This window comes from Erpetoichthys calabaricus, chromosome 10 (genome assembly GCF_900747795.2).
Source record: "Erpetoichthys calabaricus chromosome 10, fErpCal1.3, whole genome shotgun sequence".
NCBI classification, from domain to species: Eukaryota; Metazoa; Chordata; class Cladistia; order Polypteriformes; family Polypteridae; genus Erpetoichthys; species Erpetoichthys calabaricus.
The window spans coordinates 128421862-128441707 of NC_041403.2; the positions used below are offsets into that span (position 1 = coordinate 128421862).

The 19846-nt window shown below is 41.4% G+C and overlaps 1 protein-coding gene across 1 annotated transcript in view; it reads right to left on the reverse strand.

Moving 5' to 3' along the window:
* LOC114658435 (brefeldin A-inhibited guanine nucleotide-exchange protein 2-like) overlaps nucleotides 1-19846 on the reverse strand; it is a 923594-nt gene that overhangs the window by 455364 nt on the left and 448384 nt on the right. Inside the window, exons 14-15 of the mRNA XM_051932465.1 lie at nucleotides 5604-5715; nucleotides 3430-3635 (exon numbers count right to left, since the gene is read on the reverse strand). Coding sequence (XP_051788425.1) covers nucleotides 3430-3635; nucleotides 5604-5715 — 318 coding nt within the window. The remainder of the gene's footprint in view (nucleotides 1-3429; nucleotides 3636-5603; nucleotides 5716-19846) is intronic.

The following is a 19846-nucleotide window of genomic DNA, read 5'->3' on the forward strand; positions in this document are numbered from 1 at the left end:
AGTTCAAGCGCAGTTAGCTCGGTGATTTCATCCATGGCGTCAGTTACACCTTGTACATATTGTTCCAGTAGTTTTTTAAATAGTTTTTACAGTTCATTAGGAGTGTGTAAAATTATTAGTGTTGCAGTAATTGTGATGCTCTTTGCATGAAAAAAAAATTATTTCCATTAAAATTTCACTTTTTCTTTGTAAATTGTGACATTTACTTAAAGTGCAGCAAAAAAGTATTTGGAGCCCAGGGATGCATTAACCCCCAGGTATGTGGCAGTTTAAGGCTTAACACTAGAATTACCAGAGCCTACGAAAAAACTTGTATATCCGGCCCACCTTAAATCGCTTCTTAAATCCGTTCACACCTCTCCGCCAGCATCCTTTGTCCTCTAAATGTGCTGATAAAAGACAAGCTGCCAGCAGCCGGCTATTCCATCCCCCCACCGACTTAGAACGTGAGCGAAGTTTTCCCAGCTCACGCCTTGATTGATTATGTGGGAGTGAAGTGGAGTTTTACAGTGGAAATAACAGATCATTATTCTAAAGTAATCTGTGTAAACACATTGTTAAAACAGAAACTTTTTCATATTTTAGTAATAAATGTTACAAAATGTAGTAGGCATAAACTATAGAATATATAAAGCCCGAGTTCCAAAGATCAAATAAACACTTTCACAAAAGCTTCAAGAATGATTCAACAGCTTCTGTGGCGTAGTGCGCTAAGATTTGCCTCTTAGGGCGGAGCAGCTTTTCCTTGCCTCACAGACCTGAGTTCGATTCCCCACTGGGGATGAAGTGTTGCTTTTTTTTCTTTTCTTTTAAACCTCAAACGGACATAAAATTTATACATTGGTATGCACTGTCAGTTACTGAGATCGTTATATTTTCATGTGGGATGCTCCTTTTCAAATATTTTTTTAACAATTGAGACTGCAATTAACAGGAACAACTGTCCTTATAACTTATTTTTAAGATCCATAACACACAGACAGACAGAGCACTGCGTAATAGAGAGACAGACAGGCAGAGAAGTCACTAGATATATAAATAAACAGGGAAGCCAGGTGTACTGAAAGAAAAAAAGAACAACATGTGCGTTGTCCCTGACTCTCTAAGTAAGATCGGGGGAGGGGTGATGTTAGAGCGCCTGCGCTTATTCAGTGCAGCTGGGACAACGCACATGTTGTTCTTTTTTTCTTTCAGTACACGTGGCTTCCCTGTTTATTTATATATCTAGTGACTTCTCTGCCTGTCTGTCTCGCTATTACGCAGTGCTCTGTCTGTCTGTGTGTTATGGATCTTAAAAATAAGTTATAAGGACAGTTGTTCCTGTTAATTGCAGTCTCAATTGTTAAAAAAATATTTGAAAAGGAGCATCCCACATGAAAATATAACGATCTCAGTAACTGACAGTGCATACCAATGTATAAATTTTATGTCCGTTTGAGGTTTAAAAGAAAAGAAAAAAAAAGCAACACTTCATCCCCAGCGGGGAATCGAACTCAGGTCTGTGAGGCAAGGAAAAGCTGCTCTGCGCTAAGAGGCAAATCTTAACGCGCTACGCCACAGAAGCTGTTGAATCATTCTTGAAGCTTTTGTGAAAGTGTATTTGATCTTTGGAACTCAGGCTTTATATATTCTATAGTTTATGCCTACTACATTTTGTAACATTTATTACTAAAATATGAAAAAGTTTCTGTTTTAACAATGTGTTTACACAGATTACTTTAGAATAATGATCTGTTATTTCCACTGTAAAACTCCACTTCACTCCCAGGTAAACAATCAATGCGTGAGCTGGGAAAACTTCACTCACGTTCTAAGTCGGTGGGGGGATGGAATAGCCGGCTGCTGGCAGCTTGTCTTTTATCAGCACATTTAGAGGACAAAGGATGCTGGCGGAGAGGTGTGAACGGATTTAAGAAGCGATTTAAGGTGGGCCGGATATACGAGTTTTTTCGTAGGCTCTGGTAATTCTAGTGTTAAAGCCCCAAGATGCTGTCAAAATGCCCTGCACCTTCTAAGGCTTCTGGCAATGAAAACGCGCTTTCATGAATTACAGTACATATAGCAGTAACATCAGTATTTTATATTCTAGAACTGCGGGAGACATATCAGTACAGTACTGTGCAGTATACGGGTTTACCTTTACATTCTTTTTTTTAGGTAATGTATTAAGGTAATGTAATCTGAGTTTGAAATTAAAGTGTTTTGGGGGCATATTTAGAGTTTAAACTATAAAAATAGGCATTTTTTTTAACCACGTCAAAAATTCGTGGTTTTTTACAACTCGCGGGTGCTCTAAGAATGTAACCCACACGAAACTTGGGGGTGTACTGTATTTGTAAAAGAATGTTTTATGTTTGCACATTCCTGCTAGATAAAGAAATTTTACTCTAACCTAAATGCACACAGATAGTCTTCAGTGAATCAATGATACAACATGACTAGATATATTTCAATACTATAATCTCTTCCCTAACATTCACTTCTACTAATACAGTGGACCCTTGACTTACGAACTCAATTCGTTCGCGAGGGCTGGTTGTAATTCAAGTTGGTTGTAAGTCAAGACAATTTTTCCCATAAAAAATAATGGAAATGCCCTTAATGTGTTCCGAACCGCCCACAGCAACATTTACTTAACTTTTTTTAATAGAAAAGGGTTGTATAATGTGCATAATTTATCAAAAACACAAATAATTTTCCTAATGTACTAACCAAAAAGTTATAAAAAGTGCCTAGCCTACCAGAAACAACAATTTCATACTGTACTCACCATTTAAGTTGACATCTTTGGCTTGCAGGAAGGAAGGAGGAGGATAATGAAATGGAAGGTGGTTATTGTTTGGAAGAAGTTTCCTTATACAACTCTTTTCTTTGTAAAATTGTCGAGATGTTGGATTTCGACATGCTGTACATATTAGCGAGATCGGTCACACGAGCGCCACTCTCATATTTCCACACACTTTCTTTCTTCGTTTCGATTGTGATCGCTTTCTTTACTTTCGTTACCTTCACTTCCTTCCTTAGCAATTATCGAAATGAATTGTATAAATCACTGCATTGACCGAAATTACATCTACAAACACATGTATCTGGGCTCCGACTGACACAAACGCTCTCGGCTGTTTGTTTACAATCGCACAAGCGGATACACGTGACCGCATTCGGGTCGTAATGCAAGATGTTGGTCATAATTCAAAACAAAAATTTTGGTCGTAAAGCAAGTTGTTCACATGTCAGGCCGGTCGTATATCAAGGGTCGACTGTACATTAAATGAGAGACTCTAAACTGGTACTGTCTATTAACGGCTAAAACCAAAGTCCTGTAATGCACAAATTATTACGTGACATCAAATGAGACACTGAATTGTTAAACTACTAAATTTTAAATTAAACTTATTTTTATCTTAAGTTATTTTAAAATAAGTTTACCCTTGATTGCAGTCTAAATATCTTGCAGCAAATTTCTCCATCAGACGATCTATTTTTTGGGCTTCTCCAGGCAAACGAAAGCCCTCCAGGAAAATCCGCAGAGCTGAAACAAAGTCTTTGCCGCAGAAATCAAGACGATCCACATATGAATACATAATTTCCCTGTTGAATTTGCTATTTTCACCAAGAAACTCTCCCACCTGAGTCTGAACAAAAGCATAATTTTAGTTTTAATTTTATACAACAAAACATGACCTCCATTTTTGTAATAATTAATACAATAAAAATGATTTTTAAGATCTCTGTCATTAATACTATTAAGCAGTGGTGTTCTGTGTTATGGGGCAGTAGATCATGTACACAACAGATAATAAACTTATCTAAGTAATTTGAATAAATACTAAAATATATACAACATCCCTCAACTTTTCTTCAGTACTTTTCCCCAACTTTTCAACATTTTCTCAATGTAATCTCTTATCTTGAAAACCACTGCTTTTTGAAGTACAGTGATCCCTCGCTATATCGCGCTTCGTCTTTCGCGGCTTCACTCCATCGCGGATTTTAAATGTAAGCATATGTGAATATATATCGCGGATTTTTCACTGCTTCACGGATGTCTGCGGTCTACAGTATGTGTGCTTCCTCAGTTGATTTGCCCATTTGAATTCAAACAAGGGACGCATTTGAATTCAAACAAGGGACGCTATTGGCGGATGGCTGAGAAGCTACCCAATCAGAGCAGGCGGTTAAGTTCCTGTGTGCTGCTGATTGGCTCAGCAACGGAGTGCTGCATTAACCAGGAAGTCTAATCTCACTCATTCAACATTAATGCACGTTACTGCTAATGCTTCAGGATTGCAGAAAAGGTAAAAGTTTTGGATATGTTGAAGGAAGGAAACAGCTACACCGCTGCAGGACACAATTACAGCATCAATGAGTCCACAATTCTTTTTATTTAAAAAGGAGGAAAAGCATATAATATCTACGGCCGCAGTGTCCTTTAATCAGGGCGCAAAACGAGTTGCAAGTGGACGTGATAAGGCAGTAGTCTGGATGGAATCTGCTTTAGGGATTTGGATTGAAGAGTGATGGAAGAAGAACAACGGCGGTGCTAAACAGTCGCCTGAAGAGGCTCCTTTAGAAGAGCTGTAACGCTATCCTTTGTTGTGCAGTAAAATTAAACTCATCGTTATCGGACAAGTCGTCGTGTCATTGTTGGTGAGTAACCATAATTAATTATTTACGTACAGTACTTATTACATGTACATAGTTTAGTGTCGCTGTACACACATTTTACTGTATACAATTTTTCTTGCATTGTACGTATTTATTGCTGGTGGCCTGTCTGTTGTAATGGCTGTAACGTATTGATATCAGAGACGCTCGATATCTTTAAAATAATATTTAGGTTTTACTGTATGTAAACTGTGTTTACATACATAATTTCAACGAATCTTACCTAATATCTAAGAGAATACAAAGGGTTTATGCTGTATAACTGTGCGTGAAATGTTTATAATAGTGTGGGAGAGTTTATAAGGGCTTAAAATATATAAAAATAACCATATAAACATATGGTTTCTACTTCGCGGATTTTCTTATTTCGCGGGTGGCTCTGGAAAGCAACCTCCGCGATGGAGGAGGGATTACTGTATGTGAAATTGTCTTCTTTCTGGGAACTGCTAGCCTATTTTGATGGGGCCACAAAGTGGTTACCTCTGTTTCCGAGCAGTCCAAATTTTGTGCTTGAGTTGTAGAGTGTGTATAGTCTGCATGTTTTTTCCATGTTAATATGGATTTCCATTTTCACCATAGTCATTCAATTCTAAAGTTGAGGTGTTTCATTTTAGTTCACAGCTAATAAGTTTTGAGGCTCTAAATTTACTTAACATTTAAATCTATACTGTTGTGTTTTGTCAGATGGTATCATAATGATGTGATAGACCAGGCGCCAGAAGCCTATTTCTTGATAACTTTATTATTATTGTTCAGTTAATTACTCACTAACAATGTGCATACTTAATACATTAAAAAAGATCAGCATGGCTGAAATTCACTTGCACATGGACTGCAGAAAGGCTCAAAATGTAATTTGAAAAATTTATTAGCTAATATCATAAACAGTTTCTAAAGATATCCCTTTAAATAACAAATAATGTAAAGTAACATACTGTATCAAGTCTTTCTTCTTGTTGAAGAAACAGCGCAACATCCTCTGTAGTATCCCCAAGCATGCCTTGCTCTTGTAAATACTGCACTCCTCTCTTTGGTTTTTTGTTAAACCTGTTAACAAGAAAGTTATGTGCAATATGTAGGTTGACATTTTAAAGTATTCATACCTTCAGAACAACATACTCTGTTGTGTTATTATCAATTCTTTTTAAATATTGTCTGATTTATGAATTTAATTCCCCATTTGTAAGAGATCTTTCTGGTGAAGTTGCACATTCTCTCACATCTTAAAACCTTTCCAGCTTATTTTAATTGGTTAGTTGATCTTGGAACAATTTCCAATAGTTTTACCTATACTTTTGCTATAACTATAAATAAATATCAGGGCCAGAGTTTTAACCATGTTGGAAAATACTCGTGGACCAATAGCAATTGAAGTGAGCTATCAAGGGGGGTGTTGTGGTGTGAAATTTTGCATACAAGTTGATAAATATTTAGTATGTTTTTATTTGTAACTTAGGCAAAGCAATATCATATTAGTACTTCATTAGTGAGAAGCATTCAAGTTTACCCCCTAGGACTAAGTCAGAATAGTGAATTTTACGACAGGGTTGGGGAAAGTGCCTCAAACAAGTTTGGCAAATGTTTCTCTGCAGGATTCTCTCAGACAACCCCCCACAGGACAGCCAGACTGCCTAGCTGGCAAGCTTCACATTAACACATGGTTTTGGGGGCAGGTGTTAAGGTATTTATTCTCTGGCCCACTGGTCTGAAGTATGGCTGTTTGGAATTGGCTTGTATCAGAAGCCTTTAAGTACCATGACAGCCTATTGGCTGTAGGGGCTGGACAGAAAATCTATAAATTTGCTTGTTTTACCCCCCTCTCTCTCTCTCTCTTTCCAAATGAGAAAGGAGAATATCACACACCATGAAATGAAAAGGACAACACAATGGAGAGCACAGCTCAGCAGCCACATTAAGACAGGCATGCGGCCTGTTCTGAAGAAAGTTGACCAAAAATGACGCCTTAACTAGAGACATTTTAAGTAACTACAAGTTTGTGTGCTGCCTGAAACTACACATTAGCATTTATCAGGTTGTATAGTTGCCAATATTCAAATGTACTTTGCATATTGTTATTATTTATGAATAAAAATAATGATACATTATTTAAATTGTAACTTAACTCCGGGTTGTCTTTTACTACACTTAATTGCCTGAGGTTATAAATGTAGAAGGGAAGGTGGGGAGAACTTATATGGTACAATACCTTACAAACAGTGATAAGTCTGTGAGATTTGAGGCATTCTGACAAAGGCAACATATTAATAATACAAAAGAGGAAAGTAGACTAATATATTACTCTACCAAGATAAAACAGGGGGTTGGACAGCCACAGGCAGCCAGGGGGGGAACACCCCTCCTAGTGTGTGTGTGTATATATATGTGTATATGTACATATATGAGAGTGTGTGTGTGTGTGTGTGTGTGTGTGTGTGTGTATGTATGTATGTATGTATGTATGTATGAATGTATGTATATATAAGTTTATATACTGATATGCACAAAACCGAGTCCAAAACAGAACTTATGGAATAGGGAAAAGGTGGAGGCTTTTAAAGGGGAAGACAGGAAGTGAAGTTAGATGGGTCAGGTTCATAAGGGTCTTCAGCCACAGGCTCGAGCCCAAATGTGACGTCAAAGGGGCCGGGGCTGGAGCCGACTAGGTCTTCCTTCATAGGCTTGGACCCAGAAGTGACGTCAACAGGGCCAGGTGGAATCTCCTGTGGATGGTCTGCAGGAAAGCGAGAAAAAGAATCAGTGCACTCTGCCACATCCCGGTCTGACTCGGAAATTGCTTTTACTCAAACCCTTTATCTGCCTTCCATGTGCACGTGTGTGACAAGATATACAGTATCTCACAAAAGTGAGTACACCCCTCACATTTTTGTAAATATTTTATTATATCTATTCATGGGACAACACTGAAGATATGACACTTTGATACAATGTAAAGTAGTCAGTGTACAGCTTGTATAACAGTGTAAATTTGCTGTCCCCTCAAAATAACTCAACACACAACCATTAATGTCTAAACTGTAGACAACAAAAGTGAGTACACCCCTAAGTGAAAAATGTCCAAATTGTACCCAATTAGCCATTTTCCCTCCCCAGTGTCATGTGATGTCTCAAGTATGAATGGGGAGCAGGTGTGTTAACTCTAATAGGGCGAATGTCGACTTTTATCGACAGGAGGGGTTGAGGGCTCATGTCGAGAAAAGTCGACATCCAGGGGTAGAGGGCAACAATCAGCTGTTAATGGCGACAAAACTCACTGTTACATCACAGGCATTCCCTCTCTGCTTGGAGGAATGTTAGACTCATTGATTCGGGATTTAATCCTTGTGTGTGCGTGGGTTACGAAAAGTAAACAAAGGCAAGATGGCATCGACATCTCACGAGGGAGCGAAGCGATTGCAGAAAAGAAAATACTCAGCAGACGATGTTTTGCGCATTATCGCTGAGTCGGACTCTGATTTTTCAGAATCTAATTTTGCTGACAGTGATCAGGAGATCAAGCAAGAGAGTGAGGAACTGGCATCAGCTGATCGGACACTAGCCGATGCTGCCCCAGCTGATCGGCTGCCAGCTGAGCGCAGTTGCACAGCCGATGCACCTACGGCAAGGTTCGTGTGGGAGGAATATCCAGACATTGATCCGTGGGAGCCAAACTGGCTACCGGACTTCACAAGACAGCAAGGCTTGCTGCTGGACACGAAAGATTACCAGCCGCTGGACTCTTTCAGGCTTCTATCTCCTGTTGCTGCTTTTCAGCTACTGTCAGACGAGACAAACAGGTATGCAGAGCAATTTTTTGAATCGCGGGTTGCGCTTGCACCGCATTCTCGTTTTTCAAAGTGGAAACCCACAACAAAAGATGAGATGAAGGGCTTTGTGGCATTACAAATAGAGATGGGACTAGACTGGTGATATAACTTCAGGGAGCATTGGTCAAAATGTGCTTTGTCCCCTGGTGGCTTTGGACAGGTTATGCCGCGTGATAGGTATGTGCTGCTGCAAAGTTTTATTCACTTCTGTGATAACCAGAAGCAAATCTCAAGGTGTGAGCCAGGCTATAACCCCATGTATAAAGTTCAGCCCCTGTTTGACATTGTGGAACCAACATATAAACAATTTTATCAGCCTGGCCGTGATTTGTCTGCTGCATGAATCTATGATAAAAGACAAGGGACACCTTTTTCTCTGCCAATATATGCCAGACAAGCCCACAAAGTATGGCATAAAGGATTTTGTACTGGCAGTAGCAAACACTGGTTTCTGCATGAAAGTAATTACATATACAGGAAAGTATTTCTTTCAAAGAGAGAACTGTCCTTTGACAAGTCAGGTTGTGCTGGAGCTGCTTCAGGGCTATAAACATTTGGGTTGTGTTGTGTACATGGACAATTTTTATACATCACCAGAATTGTTCATGGAGCTACAGAGCAGGGGAATTGGAGCTTGTGGAACAGTGAGGGTGAACAAGAGACACAGGCCTTCACAGTTGAAGCCAGACAGGCTGAAGATGAAAAGAGGTGACAATCCAGTTTTCATATGGGCGGAAAACTTGGTGGCAGCAGCATGGCACAATGTCAAATGGGTGACTTGTCTCTCTATAGTACATACTAACAATATATGTGGGAAAGTGCAGCAACAGACAATTGAAAAGGAAGCACCAGTGCAACACATATTGTAAGCAGTGCAATGTGGCAATGCATGAAATTGGCTGCTTTGAGCGATATCAAACTTTGCAGGACTTTGCTGTGTAATGTGATATGTATGTGAAATCATATAGTATGCAGGCTCATACAACATGCAAGACAGTAACATTTGTCAAAAGTAAATATTTTTTGTTGATTTGATATGTTAACCTATTGCTTTGTGTTCTTTTTTAAAAAAAAAAGTTAGTTTTTGGAAAAATATTCAGCACTGGGAGAAAAAAAACCAAAAAAAATTAGGCATAAAAGAGTTACATTTTGTGTTATCGCTCACACACTCTCTCATACTGGTCACTGGAAGTTCAACATGGCACCTCATGGCAAAGACCTCTCTGAGGATCTGAAAAAAAGAATTGTTGCTTTACAGTGTCATATCTTCAGTGTTGTCCCATGAAAAGATATAATAAAATATTCACAAAAATGTGAGGGGTGTACTCACTTTTGTGAGATACTGTACATATATATATTGTGGAGGACGGCCAGGGTCCATGCCCGGCCAGGACGTCCCTTCTACTTATATTCCGGGGGAGCAGCCATGGACTCCTCAATACCTCCCCCAGGACGCTTGGTGGCAGCCTCCATGGTTAATGATGATGCCTCCCTCAGGGTTTCATGGGAGATGGAGTTCTTCCCAACCCTGTGGAGACCTGGGATAGCTGCCAGGGGGCAAGGCGGAGATAGTTAAGCTCAGCTGGGCTAATCATTAGGCCCACACAGGAGTGCAAGTAGGAACAGGTGAGCAAACACCAAGAGCACTCCCGGGAGGGCCATAAAAGAAGCCAGCAACCACCACTCAGGGCCAGAATCAGGAGGAAGAGGACGAGGTGCCTGAGAGGAGTGGTGGTGCCAACGGAAGGATTGCTGTCTTGAGAAAGAGGTACTTTGGGACTGTGTTATACCTCTGGGGTTCACGAGGAAGACGTGCCCCACTAGTGAAGAAAAAGATTTGTGTTTATTGCATTAAGTGCTTGTGGGACTGTGTTGGGCCTGTGGGACACGGGGAAGATGTGCCCCACGGCTGAAGAGAAAATAAAAAGGTTTGTGTTCAATTTATACGTGCCTCAGTGTGAATCTGTGCCGGGTCAGACGCTTATATAGCGCCTTATTCACAATATATATATATATATATATATATATATATATATATATATATATATATATATATATATATATATATATATACTGTATGTATATGTACATGTGTGTCGCTACAGATCCTAAAATAGTTTTTTATTCCTAAGCTTTCGACAATCTACCAGGTGTCATTCATCAGAGGTAAATGATTAGACAAACAGGAATGAAAATAAAATGTAAAAATGTAAATAAAAGATCTACCTGACACGTTTAACTGGGACAACGGGAACGTAAAATTTGGGGTCTATACCAAGAGCGCCAGAGAGCTGGCTGAATCTTGGCTCTCTAATGAAAACATCATTAACAGACACACACATAAATATACTAATAGTAACAGTAGCTTTGATTTGCATTTTGTAAGGGAGGTTAAGGATACCAGCCTGCTACTATAAAGAAGTCTTAAAACTTAGCAAATACATCCGCATTGAAGTAGTAAAGGTTTTGATTTAAGAAAACATGGCTTCCATGTTTCTGAAGCAAGCTTATGAGACCAAAAGTAAACTAATAATAATACATTTTCTCAGACATTCTTGGTTCTATTTTCTCAGGGTAACAATACGTTGCTTAGTTATCTACTTGCAGCAGCAGTCATGGGTGGTGTTTTGACAACCCAACTCTGTACCCTGCCCAGTCAATCTACGTTCCTACCCTCACCTATGGTCATGAGCTATGGGTAGTGACCGAAAGAACAAGATCGCGAATACAAGCGGCTGAAATGAGTTTCCTCCATAGGGTGTCTGGTCTTTCCCTTAAAGATAGGGGGAGAAGCTCAGTCATCCGGGAGGGGCTCAGAGTAGAACCGCTGCTCCTCCGCATCGAGAGGAGTCAGATGAGGTGGCTCGGGCATCTGATCAGGATGCCTCCAGGACGCCTCCCTGAAAAAAAGCCAAATCTGACATCATTTCACACAAAACTCAAAAACCGGGCTGGACAAAATTATTGGCACCCTCAACTTAATATTTGGTTGCACGCCCTTTGGAAAAAATAACTGAAATCAAGCGCTTCCTCTAACCATCAACAAGCTTGTTACACCTCTCAACTGGAATTTCCGACCACTCTTCTTTTGCAAACTGCTCAAGGTCTCTCAGATTTGAAGGGCGCCTTCTCCCAACAGCAATTTTGAGATCTCTCCATAAGTGTTCAATCAGATTTAGATCCGGACTCATTGCTGGCCACTTCAGAACTCTCCAGCGCTTTGTCTTCAACTATTTCTGGGTGCTTTTAGAGGTATATTTGGAGTCATTGTCCTGCTGGAACACCCATGACCTCTGACGCAGACCCAGCTTTCTGACACTGGGCCCTACATTGCACCCCAATATCTTTTGGTAGTCTTCAGATTTCATGATGCCTTGCACACAGTCAAGGCATCCAGTGCAAAAGGCAGCAAAACATCTTAGAACCTCCACCATGTTTGACTGTAGGTACTGTTTTCTTTTTTTTCGTAGGCCTCATTCCGTTTTCTGTAAACAGTAGAACGATGAGCTTTACCAAAAAGCTCCACCTTGGTCTCATCTGTCCACAACACGTCCGCCCAGAGGGATTTTGGCTTCCTCAAGTAAATTTTGGCAAACTCCAGTCTGGCTTTTTTATGTTTCTGTGTCAGCAGTGGGGTCCTCCTGGCTCTCCTGCCATAGTGTTTCATTTCGTTCAGATGTCGACTGATAGTTCGAGCTGACACTGTTGCACCCTGAGTCTGCAAATCAGCTGGAATGTTTTGAAGTTGATTGGGGCTGTTTATCCTCCATTCGGACTATCCTTCGTTGCAGTCTTTTATCAATTTTTCTCATCCATCCACATCACTAACCGAGAATGGTAAACCGGATGGACGCAGGGACATCCGGCCATGGGCCGTGGACGCAAAAGACGTACTGCGCAGGCGCCAAAAGAAATGAGGCGCCGCGACCACAGAAAAAAGGAGACAGACGCCGGCGACGCACACAGCGCCGCACGAAACCCATTGCACACGAAACGGGACACACACAAAGAGGAGGATTCAACAAGCCCCTAGCACACAAAAAAAAGAAGCCGCTTGCGCCCCACAAATCCCCCCTCCAAGCAACGGACGGGACACACACAAAGAAGAGGATTCAACAAGCCCCTAGCACACAAAAAAAAGAAGCCGCTCGCGCCCCACAAATCACATCCCTCCCTCCAAGCAACCCCCCAAACAAGCAAGCAACTGGAACCGGATGGAATGCAACGTAAAATAAGAAATGAAGCGCCGCGACCACATTGCACATGAAACGGGACGCACACAAAGAGGAGGATTCAACAAGCCCCTAGCACACAAAAAAACAGAAGCCGCGAGCGGCACACAAAGCCCATTGGAAACGAAACGTGACAGACTACGGACATAGCACACGAAACGTTCACAAAAACGACAATTCAGACCCGCGACCACACTAACATCAATAAGAAATAACACACAAAGCCCCATTTCTGAAGGAACCGTCCGTATTAAACATACGTCATCTCAACACCTTCACACTATGCAGCATAGGTGGATCTCATTACAATGAAGCACTATTAACCGTTCAACCGCAGAAAAGGCTCCATATTCACAGTGAGTGCGATCCTCCTTATTACTTATCCATATTTCTCATGCTGAAGAACAAACAAGTCATGAATTCACGATCACGGGTACAAAACGATACGGCTCGGATAATGGGACCAAACACACGAACCCGCATGAAAAAACAAAATACACGTCGACGCCTACAACGCGCGTCTTAAACTCCGGAAGAAAAAATGTCTCGGCTCCAAAAACGCAAAGCTCAACTAACACAGTTACAGAGACGAGCCCAAATGGACAGACACAATGAACGTAGACGCATGCAGCGCGCATCTCAAAGTGCTGCATCAAAACAGGCACGGGTTCAAAACGAAAGACCTCGCGTCTCAGACATACAAAAACGACAGCGAAGAGACAACATAAATAACATAAATAACGTCTACAACGCGCAAGTGAAATGCCGGAAAACAAGCAGGCAAGGCTCCAAAATGAGAAAGCTCAACTGACTGACATACAAAAACGGGCAAGGCTCAATGCAAACAATGCACGACGTAAACTACAACGGACTTCTCACACAGCACAGGCGAATCGATTACAGCTCCAAAATAGCACGTCCCAAATACTGGACATGCAACGACGCGCCTCTCAAACGGCACAAGCAAAAGATACACGTCACGGACATCAACGCCAGACACCTGCTAAACCAGGGGTGTGCAAAGTCATTCCTGGAGGGCCGCAGTGGCCGCGGGTTTTTGTTCCAACCCAGTTGTTTAATTAGAAAACAATCCTTGCCAATAATTACATTTCATGGCTTGTTAGTGCTTTAACTCTGCTATGTAAAGTCATTCTCAAATCCTAGATTTTTTTTTCCATTCTAAAGATATCATCCAAATATTTTGAAGTGTAAAACAGATGGGTAATTCTCAATCCTTCACTTTTTTCTCTTCTCTTTCCTTCCAAGTATTTAATTAAACCAAATAGTGCCTGATAAATACACACAGGCGTAAAGGGTAACAAGCAAAATGGATAACTGCTGGTTTCTTTTGTCATTTGCATCTTATTGCTAATAAGGAGCAATTACAAACCAAGAATGCAGCTGTTTAAGACTTAAATAAGCAATAAGGGTTCAAAATCTTAACGAGGGAGATAACTAAAATGAAGCAGAAGTGTTTCTAGAGCAATTAGTGCTTCTTATTAAGCAATTGGGTTGGAACAAAAACCTGCAGCCACTGCGGCCCTCCAGGAATGACTTTGCACACCCCTGTGCTAAACGCTTGCGCCACTTAGCTGACAACGCGTTCAATAATGAGTCCACTATTCAGGAAAATTCATTGGGATTAATGAATGTCATTTGCAATCATTGTCATTCACTTAACTTCCCTGAAAAAACAACTGGCAATACAAGTAATGAATTTATGTACAATGGCATCCAGTCACTTACTCAACACCATTGATAAACTTCTACAAACGTTGATGAATAATAATATTCCCTTTGGAGGAAAAGTACTTTTATTAGGAGGTGATTTTAGACAATGCTTGGCTATTGTTCCACATGCCATGCGCTCAGCTATTGTTCAGTCCACCTTAAAAGACGCAGACAATTGGCATTGCTTTCAAACGATACAGTTAGTACAAAACATGCGATGTCCAGATCCAGAATATAACAATTGGTTATTACAACTGGGAGATGGTACACTCACCAATACAGATGTACTTCACCCAGATATTATTACAATTCCTCAATCCTTTATCTGCGACGACTTAGTTACAGAGATATTTGGAACAGCAATCTCATTACACCAAATACCCCTTTTAACACAACGCACTATATTATGTCCAAAAAATATTAATATTGATCACATAAATAACCAGATCATTGCATTACTTCCTGGAGAGGCACGACTCTTTCTAAGCTCTAACAAAGTTGACTCTGATGACGACAATGACCATCTTAATTTCCCCTTAGAATATTTAAACACTATTAACCCAGCCGGATTACCACAACACAATCTTACCACTAAACAGGGTTTATGCAATGGCACACGTTTAGTCGTCAACACCATGACACACAATGTTATTCAAGCGACAGTTCTTACAGGATCACATGCTAACAATACTGTTCTGATTCCTAGAATTGACCTTACAAGTTCTGACCTGGAATTACCTTTTACATTGAAACGCCGACAGTTCCCCATTAAACCTGCATTTGCCATGACCATCAACAAATCACAAGGACAAACCATGGACAAGGTTGGCATCTACCTCTCTGAACCCGTTTTTGGACATGGACAGCTTTATGTTGCCTTCTCACGTGTTCAACGTTCTTCTGACGTTAAAGTTAAAGTTATAAGTGCTCCATGCCAAGGAAAACTCATTCAAGGACAAGACACCATCTTTACTACTAATGTTGTGTACAAAGAAATATTCCAATAAACCATTACACTGTGCCAAACACTTTATTGTTTGCTTTCTACATGCATCCTCCACACCTTCACACTATTCTATATCTCATTCATACATCTCACTCTTTGTCATTCCCCAACACCAGGGGTTGGCGAGCGAAGCGAGCAGGGGGCGGAGCCCCCTAGTCCAGGGAGATTAGCTACAGTGCCATGTGTTGTGAACTTCTTGATTATGTTGCGCACAGTGGACAAAGGAACATGAAGATCTCTGGAGATGGACTTGTAGCCTTGAGATTGTTGATATTTTTCCACAATTTTTGTTCTCAAGTCCTCAGACAATTCTCTGCTCTTCTTTCTGTTCTCCATGCTTAGTGTGGCACACTCAGACACACAACAGAAAGGTTGAGTCAACTTTTCTCCATTTTAACAGGCTTCAGATGTGATTGCTATATTGCCAGCACCGGTTTCTTGCCACAGGTGAGTTCAAACGAGCATCATATGCTTGAAATAAAACGATTTACCCACAATTTTGAAAAGGTGCCAATAATTTTGTCTGGCCCATTTTTGGAGTTCTGTGTGACATGATGTCAGATTTGGCTTTTTTCTCTGTTTTTTGTGTTGTTCCAATGCACATAAAGGAAATAAACATGTGTATACCAAAACATTTGTAATTGCAACAATTTTCTGGGAGAAATGGTGCATTTTCTGGGAAAATTCCAGGGGTGCCGAATATTTCGGCCATGATTGTAAATTTATAGATTCTCTGTCCAACCTCTACAGCCAACAGGGCACCATGGTACTTAAAAGCTTCTGATAGAAGCCAATTCCAAACAGCCATACTTCAGACCAACGGGGCAAAGAAAATCTTAACATCTGCCATCCCCTAAAACCATATGTTAAGGTGCAGCTTGGCTTCCTTGCGGGGGTTGAAAGACTTTAGCAGAGAAACACTCACCAAACTGGTTTAAGGCACCAGTGAACACTCACTAATGTAACACTAAATTACATTGCTTTGCCTAAATTACAAATAAAGACATGATAACAAGTTGTATGCAAAATCTTATATCACAACATGGTTCTTTACACTTTCTGAGGACAAATAAAGTTCTCTCTGTCAATCAATCAATCAAATAAGGTTCTTTCTATCTGTGTATCTAAGTTTCACAGATAAGAAAATGGAGGTTGGGTCCGCTTCATGTTTCATTTCTATCATTGTAAATAGTTGCAACTGCATCTCGGAATCAGAGAATATGAAGATATATGTGTTATATTTGATACTCTTCTAATATATTCATTTTACACCTATTGATATTTGACTACTTTATCTGTTTTTATCCATCACCTGGGAAGCTTGAGTTGAGGGAGGGTAAACAACTAACGGGTAAGTATGGTTTGGCATGGCCCAGTCCAGACTTATCTCTAGCACAGCCAGAATGTGTAACTTGGCACAATCCATGCATATGCAAGGTTGTTACAGAGTGGTGCTAACTCTGAGCCCAAAACCCACATTTACTTCACCGTCACAACCTCACCTAACCAACATCTTTATCATGTCATCCTTATAGTCAGAGCAGGAGGATGCTGGTACAGACACTTAGCAGTGTGAGGATGGAGTAGCTGGCTCCTGGCACACACAGTCAAAGCATGTCCAGCTGTCCAGGAGGTGTTTAGTATGATGCAACTGCTTTATCTCAATAAGCCCCAAGGATCAGAGAGAGAACAGTGTGACAGTGATCTGACACTATGGATTGTGAAAAATTGCCGGGGTCATTACCTGGCCAAGATGCCTAAAAGGACCGGAAGGTGGCAGGAATAGCTTCCGGGCCACAAGGGGGCAACCGCCCTGGAGCAGGAGAAGACCACGGGAGAAGAACAAAGAGCTTCTGGCCTGTTGGGACCCATGGCCACCGCCAGGGGGCGCCTCAAGCCTCATAGGACTCAGAAATAGTTACTTCCGCCACACTCGGCAAGATGGCGGAGGAACCTGCCAGGGACGGCCGGAGTGCTTCCGGGGCAAAAGGCAGCACTTCTGCCAGACCAGGAAGTGTGCTTTTTATAAAGATGTGGTTTCCGACTGGTAGTGTCCGGGCAGGTCTCACAGGATGTAGCTCACTGAACAGATTGAGCCCATAAATGACTATAACGTCAGTGGCAGAAAGCACTACCTCACATGAAGAAGTGATCAGAGAAAGTATTAACGCCACCTGGCATGAGCTACAAGATTATGTGGATGAAGAGCAGAAATCCCTGGGAAGCAAGAGAGTGCAGTGTCTGTAGAGGCAGAATCATCATAGGCGAGAAGAGTTCTAAGAAGTTTCCAATCTTTCTGGCTGTCCACAATGCTCCACAATGAGGGAAAGGGGGGGACTTATACACTTCCCCCTTCAAGCCATCACATGTCCTTCCTGAAGTCAGGGGCCAAATATTCAACTGAAGATGTCCTCAATTTCGTGGATGAAGGCAAGGCATATCCGACTGTCTTACAAATAACTGAATCAGAGCTTTTAGGGTTGATGAGCCCCTATGTCCAAAGGCCTGCGAAGAGCTGGTGGTTGGTATGTAAAAGGGGCATCAGAACCTGGCATTCCTTCTATAAGGAATTTCTATCTGCCTTCCTCCCTGAAGACTATGAAGTGGAGTTTGAAGAAAATCTCTGGTTCATGGTTCAAAAGCATTCAGAACCTATAAGGGACTTTGCTTTTTGAATATCGGGCTTTGTGCCTAAAGTGGCAGCCAGACATGAGGGGGAATAAAATTGTCCCCCACATTCTTAATTCCAGCAATCCTCGCTTGGCTAGTGGGCTCAGGGGTATGGTGAGGTCTAAAGAGGACCTGGAGAGGGTGGGGTCACAAGTGGAATGAGACTGGGTAAAATCCAAAGGTTACTGGGCTAAAGCACATGCCAGTAAAAAAAGAAACCAAGTCCACCAACATGCCCCAAGCCAAAACTTGCTGAACTGAAGCAGACCTCTCAGTCATACAAACTAAGACTCCCCTATTGGTAGTCCCTGTGCAAATGAAGAGTTGGGAGAAGAAGAGTATGTGGCAGAAGATGGTCAGGCTGTTCAAAGAATAAACAACAGCCTCATTAGTCAGGTTTATTTTGGCTAACGGGAGGGAGCACACAAACATTAACAGAGTCACTATGGAATACAGCTCCATACAACATGAGGCAACCCACATGAGGCACATCTTGTGTTCTATGCTGCAAAGAGGCCACTGAAAAAAACTTGGCTGGAGCAAATTTGTGGAAATAACCAACTGAGGTGAGGCCTTTATTACGCTGATGTCCAGATGAATGGACCAAAAAAATTGGGTCGGTCTCAAGGGCTCACTCATGTTACATATGCCAGGGATGAGGTCCCTATTAGGCATAATGAATATCGTATCTCATCACAAAAAGGGGTCATTATTAAAGAGAGTGTGTGCAAGATGCTTGCTGAGGGCATACTGGAGCCCTCTTCTTTGTCCAGGGTTGTGCCCATGGTTTTGGTGAAAAAGGAGGATGGGTCCTTCCATTTCTGTGTGGACTATCATGGTCTGAACAGCAAGACTCGCCAGGATGCATAGCCCACAACCCTGGTAACATGACATTCTAGAGTCACTGCATGGAGCCTCCATTTTCTCCACCTTGGATCTCCACAGTGGCTATTGACAGGAACCGATTGAAGAGAGAAGCAAGAAGGCAGAAGCAATAACCCTAGAAGGCTTGTTCCATTTCAATGTCATATATTTTGGTTTAATAAACGCTGGAGCCAGTTTTCAGGAGCAAATGGAACAATTCCTAAAGGGGTTGTTGGGATGAATCTTCTTTGTCTATATTGATTTTGTCATCATCTTCTCTCTTTTACAGAACAGCATCTCCAGGATATTGAAGAAGTCTTCCAGAGGCTGAAGCATGCACACATGATGCCGAACATTAAGTGTCACTTCTTTCAACCCTAAATCATCTCCTTGGAGTATGTGGTTTTTGGCCAAGGAGTGGAGGAAGATCCTGAGAAAGTAAAGGCCATTCATGAATACCGATCACCCCCTGACCTAAAGAAACTACAGTGGGTTGGTTCCACAACTGTAACCCTAGATTGAAAGACACCACAGACCCTCTCAGTCATCTGATGAAGAAAGATGTTCCCTGAGAATGGACTGCCGAATGCAAGGACACAGTTGACCAACTCAAGGCAGCACTGTCATCCTTGCCTGTTATAGGGCACCCAGATTCCCTACTGCTCACCATGCTAACCCAAAAGAAGAATAATGAAGAATGGGTTATAGTCTGTGCAACTCTGGAATTGCAAGTTACTGAACGCAACGATTTTGCCTTGTAGAAAGAGTGCTTGGCAGGTGTATGGGCAGTGAAGAAATGGCAGCATTTTCTGGAGGGAGTTAATTTTGAGATGTACACAGACCATAATGCT